Source organism: Delphinus delphis, chromosome 7, assembly GCF_949987515.2.
Source record: "Delphinus delphis chromosome 7, mDelDel1.2, whole genome shotgun sequence".
NCBI lineage: Eukaryota > Metazoa > Chordata > Mammalia > Artiodactyla > Delphinidae > Delphinus > Delphinus delphis.
The window spans coordinates 8,702,751-8,726,236 of record NC_082689.1 but is presented as its reverse complement, the minus strand read 5'-3'; the positions used below and the strand labels follow the sequence as shown (position 1 = coordinate 8,726,236).

Genomic DNA, 23,486 nt, shown 5'->3' with positions numbered 1-23,486 from the left:
CATTGACTGAAAACTCAGTTGGAATTGAACAGAATCTGAATTATTTCATCTTCACATCGGAAAGGAAAATGAAGAAAGAGGCTAATAGAAGTATTAGTTTTTATATACTTGTTGAAATTAAGTTGCTATAATGGTGAACAAGGTGATGATCTGATATAGACCTTTCTTAAAATTAGATAGGGCTTCCCTGGTGGCGCAGTGGTTGAGAGTCCGCCTGCCGATGCAGGGGACACGGGTTTGTGCCCCAGTCCGGGAAGATCCCACATGCCACGGAGCGGCTGGGCCCGAGAGCCATGGCCACTGAGCCTGCGCATCCAGAGCCTGTGCTCCACAACGGGAGAGACCACAACAGTGAGAGGCCCACATACCGCAAAAAAAAAAAAAAAATTAGATAATCTTTGATATCCGTGATCATCTTTGCTATGACTTAAGCTTACAATATAACACTAAATATTTCTCAATTTATACATTAATTTACTTGCAGATATGGATGGATCTCACAAGATCAGAGGGAGATTCTTGGTGCAGATACTTTTTAGACCACAAAAAATGGTTTCTTGAATAGAAATATGTTGCATCATCATAGATCCTTAGCATTTGAAGGAACCCTAGCAATCAGATAGTTACCACCAAATGTGTAAATTATCTTTACAATATCTCCATTCACAATTTTGTATCAATTTGATACATATTCTCTGTGTGCTGTTTTCTGTTTCTGCCTCAGTGTCTGGATGCTGTAACTTCCTTTAGTTTTGTTTTTTTAATTCTTCCTTCTATCTGCATCTTTGTTTTCCCCTCGCATTCAATTAACAATAATAATGGGGCTTCCCTGGTGGCGCAGTGGTTGAGAGTCCGCCTGCCGATGCAGGGGACACAGGTTCGTGCCCCGGTCTGGGAAGATCCCACATGCCATGGAGTGGCTAGGCCGGTGAGCCATGGCCACTGAGCCTGCGCTTCCGGAGCCTGTGCTCTGCAGTGGGAGAGACTACAACAGTGAGAGGCCCGCGTACCGCAAGGAATAAATAAATAAATACGGAGTAGAGTGAAAAAAATTTTTTTCAAAATTATTCTTCTAAATAGGTACAATCTATTCCTTTTCTTTGAAGATAGAACTATTAAAGAGAGTCCCTTTGTTGCCATAGCAGTGGTTAACTTCGAGATTTGCTTTTAAATATAGATTTCCTTAAAATGTTTTAGAATAGAAATATCAGTTATGTATCAAAATGCTAAAAATTTTGTGCTGTGTTGTACTTTTTCAGAAATAGTTTATATTGGAGTTGTATTTCTTTTTCTAGAACCTTCTGGAAATACTAGAATGATCTCATTAACTAGCTCTCAGCTAACTGTAAGCAAGGAATTTTTTTTCAGGAATTGAAGCTGAACAGCTTAAAGGTCTTATAGTTAATTCTGTGGGTGTGCATATGTTTAAGCACATACACAAATTTGAAGTCAGTATAGAGCATGTGGGAAGATACTCCTTCTAATCTAGATTGTCTAGGGATAGAGCTTTGCCAGTGAGATTGCCATCTCTAGTATTTAAATTTTCTGAAACAATTTTATATGCCATCAGATACCTAAGACACAGTTTGGAATACTGTTGGAGTGATATCTGAAAACTTAATCTCTGACTTGGCAAGAATGTAAATCTTAACATACGCCAAACACTTCATATTAGAGACTGGAACCAAAATAGATAAGAATGACTTTTTTTTTTTTTTTAAGGAACGTAAATTATTTTGCCTCTTATTCGAGATAACCCATCCCTTTTTTTTTTTAACATCTTTATTGGAGTATAATTGCTTTACAGTGTTGTGTTAGTCTCTGCTGTATAACAAAGTGAATCAGCTATACATATACCTATATCCCCATATCTCCTCCCTCTTGTGTCTCCCTCCCACCCTCCCTATCCCACCCCTCTAGGTGGACACAAAGCACCTAGCTGATCTCCCTGTGCTATGTGGCTGCTTCCCACTAGCTATCTGTTTTACATTTGGTAGTGTATTTATGTCCATGCCACTCTCTCACTTCATCCCAGCTTACCCTTCCCCCTTCCTGTGTCCTCAAGTCCATTCTCTATGTCTGCGTCTTTATTCCTGTCCTGCCCCTAGGTTCTTCAGAGCCATTTTTTTTTTAGATTCCATATATATGTATTAGCATATGGTATTTGTTTTTCTCTTTCTGACTTACTTCACTCTGTATGACAGTCTCTAGGTCCATCCACCTCACTACAAATAACTCAGTTTTGTTTCTTTTTATGGCTGAGTAATATTCCATTGTATATATGTACCACATCTTCTTTATCCATTCATCTGTCAATGGACACTTAGGTTGCTTCCATGTCTTGGCTATTATAAATAGAGCTGCAATGAACATTGTGGTACATGACTCCTTTTGAATTACAGTTTTCTCAGGGTATATGCCCAGTAGTCGGATTGCTGGGCAGTATGGTAATTCTACTTTTAGTTTTTTAAGGAACCTTCATACTGTTCTCCTTAGTGGCTATATCAGCTTACATTCTCACCAACAGTGCAAGAGGGTTCCCTTTTCTCCACACCCTCTCCAGCATTTATTGTTTGTAGTTTTTTTTGATAATGGCCATTCTGACCAGTGTGAGGTGATAACCTCATTGTAGTTTTGATTTGTATTTCTCTAATGATTAGTGATGTTAAACATCCTTTCATGCGGAGATAACCCACCTTTAACACTGCTGAAAAAAGAGTTGTCACAAAAATGCCTAAAGTTTTAGTGATTTAGGAGTTAAATTTGTAAGGTATACTCTTTCTGGCAGATGACATAGAGCCCATAAGATCTGTAATAGAACCATGTTCTAGGAAAGGATTCTGCAATTTGAATTTTATATACCTGGTTTTCTTATGCTGAGTGAGCTTCTCCATAGCCAGCATATTTCTTGTGATAATTTTCTTAAACTGTGTTGCCTGGAAGGGAGCAAGGATGGAGCAATAGGTTGAGGCATAAGAATGGGTCAGCCTGAAAAGGAAAGGCTAAGATATGGGCTGTCTTCACTGCAGATTCCCTCAGCCTAAATTTATTCACCATTTATGTGAGTAGCATAAAAATAAAATATCAAGGGCTTCCCAGGTGGCACAGTGGTTAAGAATCCGCCTGCCAATGCAGGGGACACAGGTTTGAGCCCTGGTCCAGAAAGATCCCACATGCCACGGAGCAACTAAGCCCATGCACCACAACTACTGAGCCTGCGCTCTGGAGCCCACAAGACACAACTACTGAGCCCATATGCCAAAACTACTGAAGCCCACGTGCCTAGAGCCCATGCTCCGCAACAAGAGAAGCCACTGCAGTGAGAAGCCTGCGGACCGCGATGAGGAGTAGCCCCCACTCGCCGCAACTAGAGAGAACCCGCGCACAGCAATGAAGACCCAACGCCGCCAAAAATAAACAAAATAATTAAAAAATTAAAATATCGGGGCTTCCCTGGTGGCACAGTGGTTGGGGGTCCGCCTGCCGATGCAGGGGACGCGGGTTCGTGCCCCGGTCCGGGGGGATCCCACATGCCGTGGAGCGGCTGTGCCCGTGGGCCGTGGCCACTGGGCCTGCGCGTCCAGAACCTGTGCTCTGCGGCGGGGGAGGCCACAACGGTGAGAGGCCCGCGTACCGCAAAAAAAAAAAAAAAAAAAAAATTAAAATATCAAAAGTAAATAGAATTGGCTTCCATTTACAGAGTACCCACATGAACTCATTCTCATAAGAACCCTATGAAACGTAGATGAGGAGACTGAGAAATTAAGTATTTTTTGTAAATTCAATCAGTTAGTAAACAGCATAGATTGGATTTATTCCAGATCTTGTAGTGCAAAGTAAAGTAACAAAAAGATGAATAAAAAATTTTGTACCAGAAGTTCAACCAAGTCTTTGGGGAAGCTTGGGCAGCCATGATCTCATTTATAAGATCATTAAAATTTAGGTTCCTGGATTAATAAGGTCCCATGCCTTATTGCATGCTCTTTGAGAAACATAATGAGGTTTAGGTACCCAAGACTGGTTTCATTTGCTTTCTCCTTCTCCTCCGGTAGACGCACCTCTGCTGAGTAGATGCTTGGTGTGAGCCATCTAACAAACAGCTCTAGTTCTAAGACCGTGTCACTTTGTGTGATATCCAGCTACTCTCCCTACCCCTTCCATCAGACAGTTTCCTGATCAGTGCAAAATTGTGACTACATTTAACTAAGCCAGACTATGAATGGCAATCTCAGCTTACCTTCAGATGTGATCATTATTTTATGCACTTATTTTTAGTCCTCTGTTCAACCCTATCACTGTTGTTCTGTGTTATGCCTTATGTCTTTAATGCCTTGAAGACAAGGTTAATACTTGTTTTGTTTATTTCATTCTTAGCATAGCTTTGCATACAATTAGGAACTAAATAAATTCTTATGGTGACATTGTTTTTTTGTAAGCCAGAAGTTTATTGATTTATTTAATTTTATTTCATTTGACTATCTTAGCATTTAACTAGTGTGCTGGATTGTTTTTTAATTTGCAACTATACAAAAATGATTTTTTTCGTTAGAATAATTTTGCCCAAATAAAATTGGGTAATCTTAATACATAATTCTTAATTTACAGAGATGATTTTTGATACATGATGTAATTTTTTGTGTAATTCTTGGTATATTTATATCTTCTTTATCTTACTCATCATTGTATTAGTTACATAAAAACTGTGCCGTTACTCTATACATAACTGATTTGCTCTTCAGTTTTGTCACCTTCATTTTCGGTGAGAAGTGTATCTAGTAAAATGATTGATGAAAACTGAATGGTTGAACTTCGGAGCCTCATTGGACTCTGGTACATGGCAGGATTAATGCCATTTCGCATTCTATGTTTCATAAAATATTTAGAGTTCTCTGCCATTTGATTCTGGAAGTACACATTACCGGAGCATTTTTTGAGAGTTTTTACTGATTTTGTGGCCCAGTAATTGCAGGTGATGTACCGGCCAAATGCATCCCGAAATGTCTTGTTGAAGAGGGTGTAGACCAGAGGATTCACCCCTGAGGAAACATAGCCTATCCACACAAATATCTCCAGGAGCATTTTGAGAGTCGTCTGGTTGCAGGAATCACATAAAGCCAAAGTTATATTTGTAATAAAAAAGGGGCACCACATAAGCAAAAAGAGGAAAAACACAATCCCTAGAACCTTTGAGGCTCTCTGTTCATTGGAAATGGTATGCACTGACTTTTTTCCTACTGTGGACGTTCTTCGCATAAGTATGTTATCACTTGCATTAGGCAGGGTTTTGTCCTTGTGAGAACCATCCAGCATTGCCACTTTTTCTGGTGTTGAGCAAGGTGTTTCATCCCTTTGGAAAACTGTGGACACAGTCAACCACATTAGGCGTTGAGGTGGCTTGTTTTTGACCAAGTAAGCTTTCTTCTGTAAAGCATGGATAGTGAGAAAGTAGGTGACAATCATGATCGCCAGAGGTGTAAAGAAGGAAGCCAGTGAGCCAAAGAGCATGAAATTGCCAAAACGATCCTTTGTCAGCCCACAAGTGATGTTGTTTGGGTTACCCACATCAGTGTCTATACCTTTAATAGGGATTGGAATGGCAATGCCTAAGGAAGAAGAAACAAGATAAATTGAGTTATTTTATGACCTTTGACTCTTAGATTAGGTCCTTTTAAAGTTTATCTTACTGACTTTACCCTATTAGTGTATTGTAATTCCTGGTACCCACAATGCAGAATCTGTCAAGCAATAAATCAGTGGAAGATTTGACAAATAGAACCTAAGTAAGCAAACCTGCTGTTTTTAAAGAGATTGGTTAGTGGTTTCAGTTTTGTAATTAAAGCTTCCCTAAAACCATAGTGTATGCATGAAATAGTAGAGAATGTCTTCATTTATTCTCCATTTCTCATTATCTATTTTTGTTTGTTGATCTATCCCAAGTTAAGGAAAAGAATTCAGAAGAGAAGCTGCTTTTATCTTAATATCCAGTGTAGTTGAGCTAAAGAGACTTAAGAATACATTCATGCAATATCTTAATTCTGAGTAGATACCTATTTTATAATCTTTGAGGTTACACAGTTTCATTTAACAGACAGTTTTATCTTTTGATATTTGTGAATGTCTTTTAACCTTTTCTTTCTGACTTCTTAGGGAAAACTCAGGGTTTATTGTTTTTTTTTCAAATGCTACTTAAAAATTTGAGAGCGAGTGGATCATGAAATTTACTTGCTTTTTAAAAAATATTTATTTATTTTTGGCTGTGTTGGGTCTTTGTTGCTGCATGCGGGCTTTCTGTAGTTGCAGTGAGCAGGGGCTACTCTTCATTGTGGTGCACGGGCTTCTCATTGCAGTGCATGGGCTCTGAGCACGCGAGCTTCAGTAGTTGTAACACTTGGGTCCAGTAGTTGTGGCTTGCGGGTTCTAGAGTGCAGGCTCAGTAGTTGTGGCGCACGGGCTTAGCTGCTCTGCGTCATGTGGGATCTTCCCGACCAGGGCTCGAACCCGTGTCCCCTGTATTGACAGGCGGATTCTTAACCACTGCGCCACCAGGGAAGCCATGAAATTTATTTTCAAGATTGAAGGTTCCTCTAATAAAAACGAAAGAAATGTACCTCATGCTAATTTTATTATACTTTAAATACCATGAAGTAGGTATTTAAATATGACCTTGTTTATTAGTGAAGTAGCTTATTAGCAAGATAGCACAAGGGTTAACCCTAATCCTTTCCCTTTGAAACAGCAGATACTTTAAAATAAGTCTGAATTAATTGATCTTTAGACAACTCTAGGAAGTATCATGAAAGAATTCACTTTTATGAATCTAAAAGTACTCCTATCACCTGCATAGCCTTTTTATGGTAGCAAAGAGACCTTGACAAGAATATATTCCTCAAACCCTTTCTAATGGAGGCCACTGCTTTTTCTGCTTTTCCTCAGGTATAACACCAGAAAGAGGATTCTGTATACTTTCTTTTCTACACTAGGGGTCAGCAAACTATAGCCCAAGGGCCAAATCTGGCCTGCCTTCTGTTTTTTAAATAAAACTTTATTGGAACACAGCCATACCCATTTGTTAATGTATTATATATGGCTGCTTTTGTTCTGCTGCAGAGTTGAGTACTTCTGACAGAACCATATAGCATCTGTAAGACCAAAATATTTACTGTCTTGCCCTTTATAGAAAAACTTGGCTGGCCCCACCTCTACCCTGTTACTTGCAGGTAATCATTACACTGTTCTTTCCCCACCCCAAAGCACTTCCCTTTTAAAGTCTATTTAAGCTACTTATACCACTCTATTCTCCATCTAGATCATCTACCAACCTCCAGGATATATGTCTGTCTTCCTTAATGGTTTTGGCCCCTTGCTATAGTTTTCTATCCACTGTTAACCTTGCTATCATCTTCCATGACTTCATCCCATTTATTACTCTTCTAACACCTAATTTTATATTTCTTGAACTCTTCAACTCCAGTGCACTCCTGAAGCCATCCATCCATAAGTCCACTTAAAACTACCCCATAGGGACTTCCCTAGTGGCGCAGTGGTTAAGAATCTGCCTGCTAGTGCGGGGGACATGGGTTCGAGCCCTGGTCCAGGAAGGTCCCACATGCCGTGAAGCAGCTAGGCCCGTGCACCACAACTACTGAGCCTGTGCTCTAGAGCCCACGAGCCATAACTACTGAGCCTGCATGCCACAACTACTGAAGCTTGTGTGCCTAGATGCTCCACAACAAGAAAAGCCACTGCATGAGAAGTCTGCACACCACAATGAAGAGCAGCCCCCACTCACTGCAACTAGAGAAAGCCCGTGCGCAGCAACAAAGACCCAACACAGCCAAAAATAAATAAATTAAAAAAAGAAAAAACTGGCCCATATCGAAAATCATGAACTCTGATATTTCCCTTTCTTGTCCTGCTGCTCTTCATTACTTCTCTTTACAGTTATCTTGACATCTAGTGCATCCTTCCTTCTCTTTTTTCACATTCCACTAACTCCCATCAAGGCTCAGATTACCTTCCCAACCAGCTTGTTGGTCAATGTCATTTAAGTTTTCACTAGTATTTTTTATACCTTACCCTCTTATTCTCCTTTCGCCTTACTGTTGTCAGATGTTACCTAGGATAACTGTAAATTCAGAAGAAGAAAGTGAGCTCTTTTTTTTTTTAGCACTTTGTAGAATTTAAAAACTGAACTAACCTCATTATTTGCCTTTTCTTTTACAAAGTCACTAAATTGTCATTGGTTCTACAACACAAAGTGTGATGAAATGAAAATGGCATTGATCTTGGCCTTTGTGCTAAAAAGCTGTTAAGTCTTTAAGCCAACTGTTTAAAACCTCTAGGTTTCTTTTCTCATCTGTAAAAGGAAAAAGTAGATTTGTAAGATCCTTCTAAGCTGTAATTTTGGGTTCATCTTTTTATTCTTTTCTTCCTGTATACATATCACTTAGTATTAGTCCATCTTCCTGAATGCAAAGATTCTTTTTCTTATTTATCTTTGTATTCTTAGTATCTAACATATCATAGGTACTCTATAAATTTGATCAATTTATAAATTCATGTCATCCAGCCTTGATTGAGGTACCAACAGGCTGTTTATTGGCTTGATTATATTTCAGTTTCAGTGTTTTAATTCTCTTAAGGAGCCATTTCTCCTATTTTCCCTCTACCTTTGCCCTATTGTCTCCCCCCCCCCACCCCCCGCCTCCAGCCTACCCTAACACACACTGTTTCCCTTTCCTTCTCCCTTATCACACTGAGCTTACCAAAAAGGTATGGGTTGTTTGATATGAACTACTTTAGTTTTCCTTCTGTCCACTCTAAATTTTGGCAGTTGTCACCCATCCATGCCTTTTCCGTAGCTTCTTTTTTAGGGGCCTCTTCTATCAATCAGCCTCTGTCCCCAAAGCTAGCCTTTTCTCTCTACTTGCAGATACCTCCATTCTGAATAGAGTTTTCCTTGACCCTAATTTCCTCCCAAGCCAGACTAGTAACAGTCCTTAGTTTTACCTCCAAATTTTTCAAAAGAGGTTTGGCCTTGGTATCTTTATTCCGGGAATATAAAGGTCATTTTCAGTGTCTTGCTTTCTTGATTTTTCCCCCAGCGTTCTTTTTTCTGATTAGGGAGAGAAGTCACATCTTTTTCTTGCTTTCCTTTTAGCATTTTCAGGTCTCTCTTGATTTTTTTTCTTCTTTGAATTTTTCCTTACTAGGAGAATGTGAATCTGCTGGCAAACCGTTAATGATCATAGTAACCGTTGTGAATCTGTTTTTCTGATACTAACTTATTTAAAAGATTTGAGTTATCATTTATGCTGTACTTCATGCTAAGATACTCTAATATAGCAGCTATCTTTGAGTATTAAACATGGGCACAGGGGCATAAAAACAGTTTAGAAGAAATACAATTTCTCCCAAAAATTATTTCTGAACATCGTTTGTGTATCTCTTAAAACTTGTAATTAAACATGTTCAAAACACTTAGACAGTAATGCCTTTAGTCTGCATACATACTGGTTTCCAAGGTGAATATATGAACTCTGATACCTGCATACAAAAAGTTTGGGTTCTTTTTGTTTTTGTTTTTTTTCCTCTTTTCCTATTTATCTTCTTAGGTGTGATTTAAGATGCATTTCATTTTTTTAAATTGTTGTTACTTTAATAAAATTTCAAGATTCTGCATGCTACCCAGACCTTAATGATCGGTTGACATATATGAAAACTGTTTTCAGATTTAGTCTTCCTGCATGTCAAAATCAAGCCTTGAACTTTTCTTCTTTTTCACACTTTTTGCTGATAGTGTGCTTTAGAGGCTGTACGATGAATGTAATGTTGTGAGGAGCTTGTATGGGTGTAACAGTGTCTACCAGGCCTGGTAATCTCCTAGCCAAATGGAACCAAAGCCTATATACACCACCCCACACCCTGACATTCCCCACATACCTATTGAAATTAACCACACCACTGTAATCTTGATGAATGCTGTAGCTCGTGAGTTATATTGATTGGCCTGGATTGGCTTTTTGATGGCTATGTAACGATCCACTGAAATGGCGCAGAGATGCATGATGGATGCAGTAGAAAAAAGAACGTCAAGAAATAACCAGGCAGGGCATAGAACGAGTGGGAGGGGCCACATAGCCTCTGAAAGAAAGAAAAACAAAACAAAAACATATTCTCCTCAAAATGGCAACCTTTAATCTACAGTTTCTTTTTTAAGTGATACATATTTTTTAACCTTTTTCTGTATTCATCTGAAATTTTACGACTTAAGCTCCAAGATAATGTTTGACTTCAGATAATGGAGTCAGTAATATTAAATACATTCTGTAGATGGTACCCTTTAAATACATTTTCTGTTTTGTATAATAATTACAGCTCTTTTCCTAAATCAGTTTAGCATTTTTAGCATTATTTTGACCTTTGCTCTTTTGTGTATTCCTTTTGTGATCTTTTAAAAATGTATACAGTGTTGCAACTGGAACTTAACCTTACTATTCAGATAAAATTTATTTTTAAACTGCTATTGTATTTAAAAAAAAAAAAAACATTTACCGAATAGAGGAAGCAATATAATGTGGCAAAAAGAATACTAGCATGGCAGTCTCAGTGAGGCCTGGGATTTCGGCTTACTTCTAGCATTAACTAGCAGTATGATCCTTGTTTATAGCAAACTCTAATTTGGTGAAATAATTAAGTGGAATGACTTGAGTTTTCCTTTTGACAGAAATAGTTCTTAAATAAAGTTTGCAAAAGGAATGGCTTCAGATTATTCCAAAGAAAAATGGGTTGTTACCCTTCCAATATAGTCCATCCTTCACTCCAAGCAAGGAGATGTAATAAACAGTACAGACTTGGGTTTAAAATGAAAATCTCATTATTAAGCATAGTACTTTATTTAACAAATTTTTATTTAAAAAGCATTTATTCTATACCTCATACAGTCTGAAACACTTTAGAAATATTAACTTTTGATTATATAAACCCTTTTTATGGTTTAATTGTATGTCCACTGACATGTAAACTACTTTTCTTTTCCTGGTTTTTGCGAGTGTATCTGACTTTGACAGGTATAAAATGATTGAGATAATTGAAGAGGGAACCAAGATAACTATCTCAGGATTTCAGAGCACCAAGAGACCCTTTAATTGTAAACTGTTTAAATTCAGGAAGCCTGGGTGTGGAGAAAGGTTAGTATCCCAGATCAAAAAAGGACCATAATTTAGGGAAAGAGGTTTTAGATAGACTTGAATATGTCTTTTTCAAGACTCAAGTGGGATCTCAGTGAAAAATATTTGGATACTTCACAAAAAAAGGTAGGTAGCAAAAAAAAAAAAAAAATAGGTAGCAAAAAAAAAAAGGTAGGTAGCAAGGCTGACAAACACACCATTTGGTGCCTTCTGTTTCCAAAGTTGGTATGTGGCATGCTTAATAGAAATATTAAAATATTTCTTTTTAAAACAAAATCAGTATGAATTTTTTATTGAAAAAAAGATAAATGATTCCTTGGTACTTGGTTCCATGCTCAGCAGATTCTTTCAAAAGGATTTAAAGCATTAGGTGGAAAGAGTAATTCATACTTTTAAGTAAATTACTGTAATCAGACTTTTCCTACTTCACTGAATTGGGGGTGGGGATAAGGGACAGAGATGATAAATTATAATCCTTGAGCTGGAAGAGACCTTAGAGATTATATCATTGATTTTGTGGATGAGTAAATTGTGGTACAATTAAGTCTTTGAATATGAGAGGGAGCATTTATTTATCAAAATTTAAATGTTAATTGAAAGTGTTCTTTAGGGCCTTGCTACTCAAGGTGTGCTCTTCAGATCAGCAAGGATCAGCATCACCTAGGAACTAGTTAGAACTGCAGGCTCTTGGGCCTCATCCCTTAGGTACTGAATCATACTGCAGTTGAAGGAAATACCCAGGTGATCTGTATGCAGATTAGTGTTTGAGAAGCACTGCTTTCTTGAAAAGGTTGTGTATTGAGTTTGCTGGCGTAGGATAGGCACTCAGAATTCCTCACAGAAACAAACTTATGCAAGACCGCTCAAAATAAACAAAGAAATAAAGTATGGCAGAGAAACTTGTGTTTAGAATGAATCTAATCAATCAGACTTTCTCCCTCTTAGCCGTAGTGTTCAGTTTTCCTGTTAACTAGTGGAAAAGGACCTTGAACAAAGGCAGCAATGTACTCTTTGACCTGAGCTTAAGCAAACTTATGGTCTAGAGTGGAAAGAATCATCCATGACAGATAGTTTTGCAGTGGAAGCTACTTGAAGTGAGGCTTCATCTTCAACTATCCTGAAGTTCAGATTTAGAACTGAGTAGGAAGTAGAAAAATACTCAAGCCTAGAGCTACAACCAGAGATGTTAATCATAGTTAAGGATTTTAAAAGGCAGATAATTAATGTCTTATATCTTATATCTTCTTATAGGCTTCCTTTTTTTAAATGCATGATCTCCATCATCTTTCAAAGTGGGTTGCTAATAAATTTAAACTTGCCTATTTAGCTATTCTAATTATGGATTATATTTTTTTAAATTAAGGTCTGGAAAATTCTAGTCATAAATCTAGTAGCCGTGAGTAGGAAGCCACAATAGAATTCTCATATGAAAAGTACATGTCTTTGGAATTGAACTGCCTGACCCACATACTTCTAATTGTGAGCTAAGAGGGAAAGCTCTTTAATGCTGGTTTTCACAAGCCTGTGAAACCTTGTTAGCCTCCTTTTCCAACATAATGAATTTATTTTATAAACTCCAATTTTGGAACAGAAAGTGGATAGTGGATATTAAAATTAATGCAGATCATTAAAATTTTATTACTTGAGTGCTTTCTTAATTGATAATAGTAGAGATGTTGAAACGTGATAGAGAAATTTCTTTAAGAAAGAAAGAGACTGAGATTTAGAATTAAGAGTGATGGATCTTTTTGATTAACCTTTATGATTCCAAGTTTCATGAAATACTAGTGAATAGACTGTTTTTATGAAACTAATATAAAAGTAACAGATGACTGCATTAAATAGGTATCTTTTATACAAAGCTAAAATAATTGCCTAAAGTAGAAATCACGTGATACAATAATTTATACAAGTTAAAAACAGTTCTAGACATTCTCAGTTTATGAAAGGATTTTTTCTAGTCCAGATATTTTCATTCTAAATAGTATTAATTTGATAGGCTCAAGGTCAGAAAAGTTTTTTACTATTCAGAGTAACTGAAAAAGGTTAACTTGGTATGGTGAGATAGGTTAGCTATTCAAAAACTTATATGTTATTTTTATTAGGAGTTTTAATTTGGTTTAAGGATTTATAATTTCATTTATTTGTTATAATGTATTATGTCTAACTTATTTCCATAAGAATGTAATGTATTATTTTAAATGGAACATAAAAAGAAAGAAAGAATCTAAGGGAAATAAGTTATCAGGTACTTAAACTAAATTAATTACTGCTGGGGCTCTAAATTAGACTTTTTTAATAAAAGCTAATACAGAAAGGGGAAGACATTTAAATTATATAGTATTTGTTGTCCCACAAAAAGAAAGCACACAAAATTTCTCTGAAAAACAAATCCCGGGCTTCCCTGGTGGCACAGTGGTTGAGAGTCCAGTCCGCCTGCCGATGCAGGGGACACGGGTTTGTGCCCCGGTCCGGGAAGATCCCACGTGCCGCAGAGGGAAGACCCCACATGCCGCGGAGTGGCTGGGCCCCTGAGCCATGGCCGCTGAGCCTGCGCGTCCGGAGCCTGTGCTCCGCAACGGGAGAGGCCACAACAGTGAGAGTCCCGCGTACCGCAAAAAAAACAAAAACAAAAACAAATCCCACTTCCCACCTCGTTGCCCTATCCACTTCATTAAACTCAAAGAGGAATTTACTTCCAATAAGGTTTGAATAATGGCATTTCTTTGGGTGCCTAAAATAATTACAAATTGATAATTATAGGAGCAAAACAAGTCTTAGATGAGTCTTGGATCATGGACAGTTTGTTATCTAAAAATATTAGTAGCACAAATATCTTGTTTAAAATGAAGACTTGTGTGCTATACCATCATACATAAGGGGTGGTAGAACTGCCGTTCAGTTACATACGTTTCTATTTGTCTCCCAGGGAAGGCTCAGTAACTTCTTAGACCTATGTCTAATATCTTCCTCAGAAAAGATGTCTGGCAGTCATTTCAAGGATTCATGCAAGTATTGGTTAAGACCCACATATTCTGTATCATTTAATATGAAACATAACCTTAGAAAAATATTGGGTTCTGCCTTGTCCCTAGAGAAAATTCTGTGGCCCTCCTGTTCGATAGAGTTATTTGAGATATAAATGTTGTCTTTGCCAAATATTATAGTTTTGGTTGATATAATTTCTCATTTCATTTGAGAAAGCAGTGTAACAGAGGTTAAGAGTGTGAATTCTAGAATCAGTTCTCCTAGGTTCAAATTGTATCTCTGCCACTTACTTATTCTTATCTCCTCTCTTGTAAAATGGGGATGATAATAATAATACTGATTTTATAGAGTTGCTTTGAGGATTAAATGCAATAATACATGTAAAGTGTTTAGAACAATATCTGGCATAGAGAAAGCACTCAAAATGTTAGTTCTTATTACTATTATTGTTTGACAGAAACTAGCCAACTAGCCCAACCATTAAAACACTCCCACTTAGAAACAATGAGCCATATCATCCGTATAAAACCTGGTGTGTTTGTCTTCCTGCCTGCTGTAGCAAGAGTGCGTGCATCCAATTAAACTTAAACTGTACTTCAAAAAAAGGGCGTGAGAACATGTTTAACTGTTCAACTTTTAATTAAATTTGTCATGAAAGTATGCCTTTTACTAAAGTTGAATTTTAACTATGTTATTTATATATGTGGCAAAGAAGCATAAGTAACCTATGTGCATTGCCAAACATTGCCATGCCTTTTTGTTCGTTTTTTTGTTTTGGAAAGTAATTGACATTAATCTCTGAATCTGGCACATAAAAGGTTTCCCTTTTAAGGATTTAAAGACTATTTTTAAAGCCATCCCAAGAGGACTATGTTCGTGGAGGTAAATAGTTCATGAATGTATTGGAGCAGGACAAATCCTAAATGGCTCTAATGTCCAAAAAGGACATAGTTTTCAAGTACACGTTTTTTTTAATCTCAAATTCTTATGTTTCTATATTTATCTTCTGGAAAAGACAGACCTAGACCAGTGCTTAAATTTTTATTACAAAGCTTCTGCTTTGTTTTTGTTATTCTTGTTTTTTCGTTACATTTGAGCATATGAGGTATCCTGGGGTTAGATGTCCAATATAGTGTTTTAAGCGTTTCGAGTGATTTAATACTTATAAAAATTTTTCCTTGGTTTTTTAAAATTTCCACTTTCCAAAAAGAAGTGCCTTTAATTGCTTTGCTCCCTCATTTAAGAATTAGGTAGAGCAGCATTTCACTGCATAAATGAATAACTGATTTGTTTTTCTTTTACTGCTATACATTTATCTCATCTCTGGTGAAACTCACATCCAAACTAAATCTTATATTTAAGTATATAAACCCTTTGCATGTTGTACTGGTACTTGCCAATTATTAGTGCCTAAAACGTGCTGGGACCTACTTGACAATTTCACAAGATATTGGCAATGGAAGATGTAGCATAACCATTTTACAGACAAGGTGATTGAACTCTGATATGTTGTTAAGTGACTTGCATAAGCCAATACAAGAGAACCAGGATTCAAAGCCTAGGGTATCTTGCTTCAAACCCCCATCTTTCAGCCATTTTATACACCCTCTTTCAACTGTACCACAGATACTGTTTCAACTTACAGATCATGAGACATGGATTAAAACTTGTTGTAAATAAGCCAGTAATGACCAATGAATGACCAAATGCTGTATTTACTCCCTTTACATTTTTAATCATTTATTTCATGAGAGAAGGCAAAGTTCGGAGACGTTCTTAAACTGTGAATAATCTTTCTTTTTTATATCGGCATATGATGTTCTGTTTTCCTTTGCGTCCTACTCAAGTATTTCTAACCTAGGCAACTTCAAGCCTTATGTTATAAGCTACTAATTTGTGATCATGATTTTTAAGAATTATAGACAAAACAGTAAAAAACTGGAAAGTAAAGGTTAAGTCCAATGCTCCCAAAGAGGAAGAAGTGACAGAAAAGTTGATGTAGCACAATTTGAAAGACCATGTTTTGCCTGCCAGTCATAATAATCTTGGAGGAAATTCAAATAATATATAATCAAATATTATACAAATTTTTGGTTCAATAAAATGTTTCTCAGTATAAAAGCCACTTTAAAATTTTCAGTGCTCTCCTTTTTTTTAAAAACTACATTTTATTAGAATATAAAGTTTCAGTGTTACTGTCATTGAATTTCCGTGAGATAACTAAAATAACATGTCATTCATAGTGGTAATTAGTTTGTTTATGTTTACAGAGCCAGGGACACTTTTGTTTGTACAGACTTCAGAAGTTCTGAAGATTATCCCTATAATGAGAGAAAAATACACAAAATCTACTTCTGCATTTTAAGATTATAGAAATTCTTATAAATGCATTAATTTAGAAAGTCTTAGTATTTGTTAACACATGAAAGGCTATCAAAAACTCTTAGTATTTGAAGTCAGGTCCCCATTTATAATATGTGCAGTTCCCAATTTATGAATGCATCCTTTTGAAGCTTTTTAGAGGGCAACATGCATTTTCTCATATATTTTCTCATAGAAATAGAATAATGTTTTCAATAATGAATTAATTCAGTAATATTTTGAATAGTGGTTAAGTTCCCAGGTTAGTTTATTTTTAAAAATCTACTAACCTTTCTATATAGCTTAATTACTGATAGTAGAAGTGTTTCAGTCTATGAAAGAGTTTATTTTGTAATTAAAAATTTACATTTGAAAGAAGAAAATTAGGTTAAAAATGTAATAATTATTTCAGACATAGGAAGACATTCTACATATTTTGTGTTAAAATATGTTGGATTTTCTGCTGACTCTTATAGCTAAGAATATCTTGGGCCCCAAATATTTAAATATAAACTTAGTTTTCAGCTGCTATGTACCTACTGTTTTCCTGTGGAATACATGGGATTATCACTGTTGTCTGCTTTTGTGTTTTGTTTGTCAGCTTATTTAATGCCATGAAACTTTGCCTTTTAAGATTCCTTAACTGTTTAGTTGTTGATTTAAGTATCTACCACAGTATTTTGCAAAGACCAATAGATGTTTGATGGACTCATGGATTTTAAAGTTAAAATTCACTTCAATCTCATTTATTCAACATAACGTCAATTAAATTTTGTGGTAGTATGAGACGAGCATTTTAATATTTTTTGTACGCCTAGCAAAGCACAATTTAAAGAGTGATTTGACACATTAAACTATTGTGTGCATGGAGATAAGAGTTTGAATCAATGCCTATACAGTCTTTACCATATATGCATAAATGTTCCTGCATAATCCTCATTTATTTCTTTTAAACTTTATTCAGAATTAAGATTGTTTAGGTTCTCCTTTAGAGTAAGATTTCTTAATTATTTTCCATGGTTATGTGTAGCACTAGATTATTCAAAAGGTTGCAAATTTGTAAAAGGGAGGGGTATAGACAGGCAATATTAATGATTAGAGAGTCTTCTAAAGCAGAAAACCTTATTCATTACTGCATGTCCTACCACAGAATTTAAAGCCTGGATAAGAGTTGATTTAGAATGGGAAGTTTTAGCCCGTCACCATCCGATTATATATGGGGGATCAAGTACTTACTTTTAGATATCTTTCTGTACTTACTTATAAAAATGTAACATTTAAACCTGAATACAATAGTTTGAATGGCAGTTTTTCTTCACCTTCTAATATATATTCTAGTTAATAAATTTTACTTCTATAACCTGAAATATTTTTATCTTCACCATATAAGCAATTCCAAGAAGCCCTATCTGCTACAAATAATCATTTTTTCTTAAGCAATTAATGAATGGAATATCAATTAATGTCAAGCATTAAATAAGTTAAATATTCTCTTACTGCTGATTCTTAAGAGCCCTCATAATTCATCATCAGAATTATTTGTGTGTACCCAAATTCTCTAACTAGAGATGATATGCATGAATAGGAAACTACTTATATCATTTTAATATCGTTATCTTTTTTATCAATATTATAACTAAGATTTCAGTTCTAATTATATTTTAAATTATTGTAATAACTCAGGTTTTGATCCCTTATTTTAGTAACTTAGAGGTCTGATTCCTCTAACATATATCAAGGACATAAATGGTCAGAAATCATAAAAATTAAACAGATGGATCATCTCTTGAGATGCTCTGAGCCAGACCATTCCTTCAGCAACTAAACATAGTTTTTTGTTAACAAGACACATGTGTAAGACTTGTGTTTAAGTCTTACGTACACAAACTATAAAGAGATATAACAAGACTTTTTAGAACAATTCCAATTTAAATTGGGGTTTAGAGATTTATATCGGAATTCAGTGATTCAAAGACCTTATTATTAATGATTAACCCAGCACACTAACTGTCACAGCAGTGTCCTAGATATTGCTTTATCAAGAAAAAAAAAAGTACTAGTAATGGGGTAAAGTATAGGTCTGTTCTTCACAATAATTTTTAGGTAATGTATGCAGAATATATGAATATTGCTAACTTGGATGACTTTTTAAATGATTTTGTTAGGTGGCTGAGGAGGGAATGGAATTGTTTCCAAGAAATTATTTTTTGCTCTTTAAAACTGATTATCAACCATAGAAAATGATGAAAAATGAGGGACTGTTTACTCACTGTACCTTTAAATAGTGCAAGTCCATATTTAAAGATTAAATGAGTATCTGTTTCTCTAATAGTATACCATAGTGCGGTGGTTTGATGGCAGGAACAAAATGAAATACTTACCAAACATTATTGTCAAGAGGGCAATCGGCATCACAAATAATCCAACCAGCAAATCAGCCACTGCCAGGGACATTAGGAAATAATTGGTAGCATACTGTAACTTTTTCTCCAGTGCAACAGCCAGAATAACGAGGATGTTTCCACCAATTGTGGGTATTATCACCATGAGTATCAGAAGAGCTGCCCAGTGCAGCTTATTTCCCTGTTCCTCAACAATCTGTTTCATTTCGTCTGGTATCGATTCTGTCTGTAATCCAGACCAGTTAGAAGAGATTAAATGGTCAAATGAGCTCTGCAAAATGTGCTCAGGAATTGTGCGTCGTTCGAATATTCTATAAGAGAGAGCCATTCATTGTTTTTCTTTAATTTTTTCCGATTCCAGACAGTGGTCAGCATGGTCAGTAGCTAAGCTGGTCATCTGCATTTTTAAGCCTTTGTACCCATGCCAAATACTCAAGGCCAAAGTTGACTCCTTCCTTAAAAAAAGAATTTCAAGTTCTATAAAATGAGAGCATACATACATTTGTCCATGTCTGTAGGTAAGGCCCGAGTGTTTAGTATTCTGCAGAGGTTCCGGTTTCCGAAGGCTTAGTGAAAGAAACTGATAGCTGTGAAAAAAAGACTATATTTTTGGTTTCTCTCTCTCCCTCTTTTTTTTTCTTGTAGCGGTGGAGTCGAGTTTGAATTTGAATGCCAGAGAGCTTCCCCTAGATATAAAAATATGTCAATTGCATTATTTTATTTCTTTATTTTCAAAACCCAGTTTAAAAAGTTGAATTTATTAGTAGCCCCTCCCTCCTCAATAGGTCTCTTGTGCATTTGTGACAATGCAGCCAGTCCTCATAAACGTATGCCTGGTATGCTCCAGTTAATGAAACGAGATATATTAATTTTTTCAGTGGTATAATAAAAACCTAGGTGTTTCCTGACCCTTGAATGTCTTTTTACCTTTACTTTAGAATATGTACAGAAGATTAGAAACATCAGAGCACCAAATAGTTCTGAATAGAACTTTTCATACACACTGGCCATCTACCTAGAAACACTCCAAGCCCCCCTAACGTATAAATAAATGATTTACCAGCTAGGAATCCTTATTTGTAATTGGGTTTTGTCTGAGCAGGTTTATTTTAATACTGATATAAATGCCATTTTTGTAAAACATTTTATAACTCCTTTAGTTTGAAAGAAGGGGAGAAAATACGTATTACTAGAATCCAGATACTTGTTTTTACTTATTTCATCCTTCGAAGAAAGCATGTTTCTGCAACAAATATTTTCCAAATTTATCACTTTATGTTTATCGCTTTATGCCAAATTTGAACCAGTTCTTTTTTGGTTTTAAGTAGTAATTTTTTTCTTAACCTTCCCAGTTTCCGAGGGAAGGAGGGGAAGCTGAGAGGAAGATTAAATCATTTATTCATAAAATCTACAAATCCCACGTTAAAAATCTCCCCTTTAACATTTGTAAATTTTTCATTTTGGTTTTTTTAACCACTGAATAGAAATAAAAGATTATGGTAGCAAGAGTTTGTGAAGAAAGTAAAAAAGAAAACTCTTTAGATCAACTCTATATTTATTTGTTAAATACTTACCTCTTGCTTGCTCTTTACTCTCCCAAGCATGTCATCTTATCTGCTCAGTAGACCAGATGCTGCTGTGACTGAAGTCCTCCTCCCATTGACTTATTCTGAGCCTCCAGCACTGGTGCTTGAAAGCAATGAAACAAATGTGTTGTATAGCTGTAAGCGTGCCAAGGAGGTTATTTCATCTTTGATACATTCATTTTTAGAGAGTAGCAGCATTCATTATAACTCATAAAATCACTAGTTAAGTATGTTAAACCAGTTCGTGACCCTTATTCAAGTTATATTCTTAAGAGCTCTCTTTAATATTGGGGGGACTGTAATAAACTCTGTCATTTTAGCTTAACGTAGTTCTGTTTTAGATTAACCCTAGGCTGTTTTTCCCATTTGAGAAAGAATAAGATACAATCTAGAGATACTAGAGCTTTAATTCCGTGAAGGTTCTGCCCAGTGAACCTTAGAGTGATTTCCAGAGCTCTAATTTCTACCAGTGAAACAAGATTCTTATCCAGCTTTTATGCCTTTGTTGTGGAACACAATTAATTTGCTCTGGTTACAACCTTATATAGAAGAACACAGAAAGGTTTGAATTCTACATGCTTACATAAGTTTTAGAAGAGACTTTTTCATTGCTTGCTTTTAAAAAGATGGCCTCTGGATTTGGGAGTTGGTTCATTGGCAGTTTTTTTTTTTCACAGATACATTGGGGAAAGTATGTGATATATAATGAAAATACATTTCTGCCTTATTTCAGAAAATTAGTGTAAAAGTCTTATCAGCTATTCTATCTGAGTTTTCCTTAAACTGTAAGACTAGCTTAGTACTAGAACTTCAGCATTCTCAAGGTTTCCTTTTAAAAGGTCATCATAGGGGACTTCCCTGGCGGTCCAGTGGTTAAGACTCTGTGCTTCCATTGCAGGGGGGCACGTGTTCGATCCCTAGTCAGGGAACTAGAGCCCGCATGCCATGTGGCAAAAAATAAATAAAGATCATCATAGATTGCTCATAGTTTAAAATTATTTAATTACTTCTACATTGGCAACAGCATTTATGCCCTGTTTCAAATTTATATTCCTTCCCTTGTGTGAAAGTTATTGGAAAATATTTTGTTCATTTCAGTTCTACTGAGCACTTCAGATTTTATTCAATATTTGTTTTATTTTAACTCAAAATTCAATATTTTACAAAAAATATTTACTAAGAATTTTGGGTGAAAACGAACAAAATAATCCTCAAGAACAATCAGATGGTTTTTAATGTGCCAGAATTTCTCTTCAGGACTATGAAAATATCTTAAAATAACTGCTTTATTCTGAACCACAATTTGATCCCTGTGCTCATGCAGGCAGATAGGTATCTGCAAAACAAGTAATGTCAGATTGAAAATAGCATCATTATATTTAATGAAAAGACTTGTATGAAAGAAACCTTCATTGATTTGTGTTTACAGATAAATTTATTAAAATATTCATTGAGTATATTATAAAAATACCAAACATTATTATTTTATAATACTGTGCCAATGCCGACCCTTCTCACCCACATTCACTCACTTTCTTTTTTTTTTTAATATTTATTTATTTATTTTATTTTTGGCTGAATAGGGTCTTAGTTGCAAGCACGCAGGATCTTGGTTGCAGCATGTGGGATCTTTTCGTTGTGGCACGCAGGCTCCAGAGCATGCGGGCTCTCTAGTTGTGGCTCGCATGCTCAGTAGTTGAGGCTCATGGGCTTAGTTTCCCCACGGCATGTGGGATCTTAGTTCCCCTGCCAGGGGTCAAACCTGTGTCCCCTGCATTGAAAGGTAGATTCTTAACCACTGGACCACAGGGAAGTCCCTCACTTTTTTTTTTTAAACCTTAACTAAAAGTAGTTAAAATTGGTTCTTGGAATGTTTTTATTTTATTTTTGTATTTTTAATTAGTTTAATGGCTAAAGGACATAACTAGCTAGAACAACTACTTATTTGGCAACCTTGAGTTATTAGAAGCATAGCTGATAATCGGAGAGAAAGCAAAATAATAATAATAAAAGGGTAGATGAATCTCTCAGTTGGCAAATAACTAAACCTGTGTTCTAAAACCTCATGCACATTAGGCAGAAGGCTGTCTATAAGTCCCCACTCCAAATCTTTTTGCTCTAAACACAGTCACAAAAACTTCTGTCCCCCATCTTTAATGAAAACAAACATTTGCACATGGTGGTAAATCTAAATAGTACAAAAGAATATCCATTGATAAATTCACTCTTCAGACGGTTTTTTTTGTTGTTATTGTTTTAATATTTGAGACAGTTTTAACAAACACGTTTCCCTCCCTTCTCCAGAGTAGAGTAACAGATTAAGAGGTGGACAAGCACTTTGGTAATAGCAAAGGGGGCCAATTAAAAAACAGGAATTAACAAGTGTAGGCGTGTAGGTCTACTCACAATAGAGACTTGTAGCTCTCATAACTCAGCCCTCCACAACTCTGTGGTGTAATTGATACCATAGTGTTGACTACCATATATTTAATAAAGGTTAAATCATCTTTATTCAGCTCTGTTTTGGATGACAGGAATACGTGAAATGCATTTTTTTTAATTTTCATCCAAAATGACAAAAAGATATAAAAGTATGATTCTAAATGGTAGAATGAGATTTCAAATATCTGGAAACTTTATTTGTGTAGAATATCTCATTTACCAAGAACTCCAGATAAATTAGTTCTTACTAAAGTAGCTTAAAGGTCAAACTCAAACTCTAATCTGACCATAACCAAAACACCTAATTGGTACTTTTTTTTCTAAAATACTTATTTTTATCCCTGATGCCTTTTAATTTATTGAACAGATTCTGTCTTCTACTTAAAGGGACAGTCTAATATCTTGACAACTTAAATATCAGTCAAAGATATTTTTTATCTCTCAGTCATAGTATCTTTCAAACACTAACACACTAAGGAATTTTTGACAATATGTGGATTGTGTCCACTACATATTCA

At 35.8% G+C, this 23,486-nt stretch overlaps 2 protein-coding genes across 2 annotated transcripts in view; one reads left to right on the top strand and one right to left on the bottom strand.

Annotated features, from left to right (window-relative positions):
* The window catches only part of PSMD1 (proteasome 26S subunit, non-ATPase 1), a 105,062-nt gene that overhangs the window by 30,414 nt on the left and 51,162 nt on the right, over positions 1-23,486 (top strand). The gene's annotated exons all lie outside the window — the stretch shown is intronic.
* On the bottom strand, positions 4,076-21,618 carry HTR2B (5-hydroxytryptamine receptor 2B). Its single transcript, XM_060015944.1, has 3 exons — positions 18,920-21,618; positions 9,943-10,143; positions 4,076-5,603 (listed from the first exon to the last, which is right to left on the bottom strand). Exons 1-3 carry the CDS (start codon positions 19,266-19,268, stop codon positions 4,714-4,716), a joined length of 1,440 nt encoding a protein of 479 aa, XP_059871927.1. The 5' UTR covers positions 19,269-21,618; the 3' UTR covers positions 4,076-4,713.

Coding starts and splice junctions, on each gene's coding strand:
- HTR2B (XM_060015944.1), bottom strand. CDS start 19,268: ATGGCTCTCTCTTATAGAATATTCGAACGACGCACAATTCCTGAGCAC. Junction 10,144..18,919: donor CCTCTTGACAATAATGTTTG/GTAAGTATTTCA, acceptor TCTTTCTTTCAG/AGGCTATGTGGCCCCTCCCA. Junction 5,604..9,942: donor GGTGTGGTTAATTTCAATAG/GTATGTGGGGAA, acceptor CTTCTTCCTTAG/GCATTGCCATTCCAATCCCT.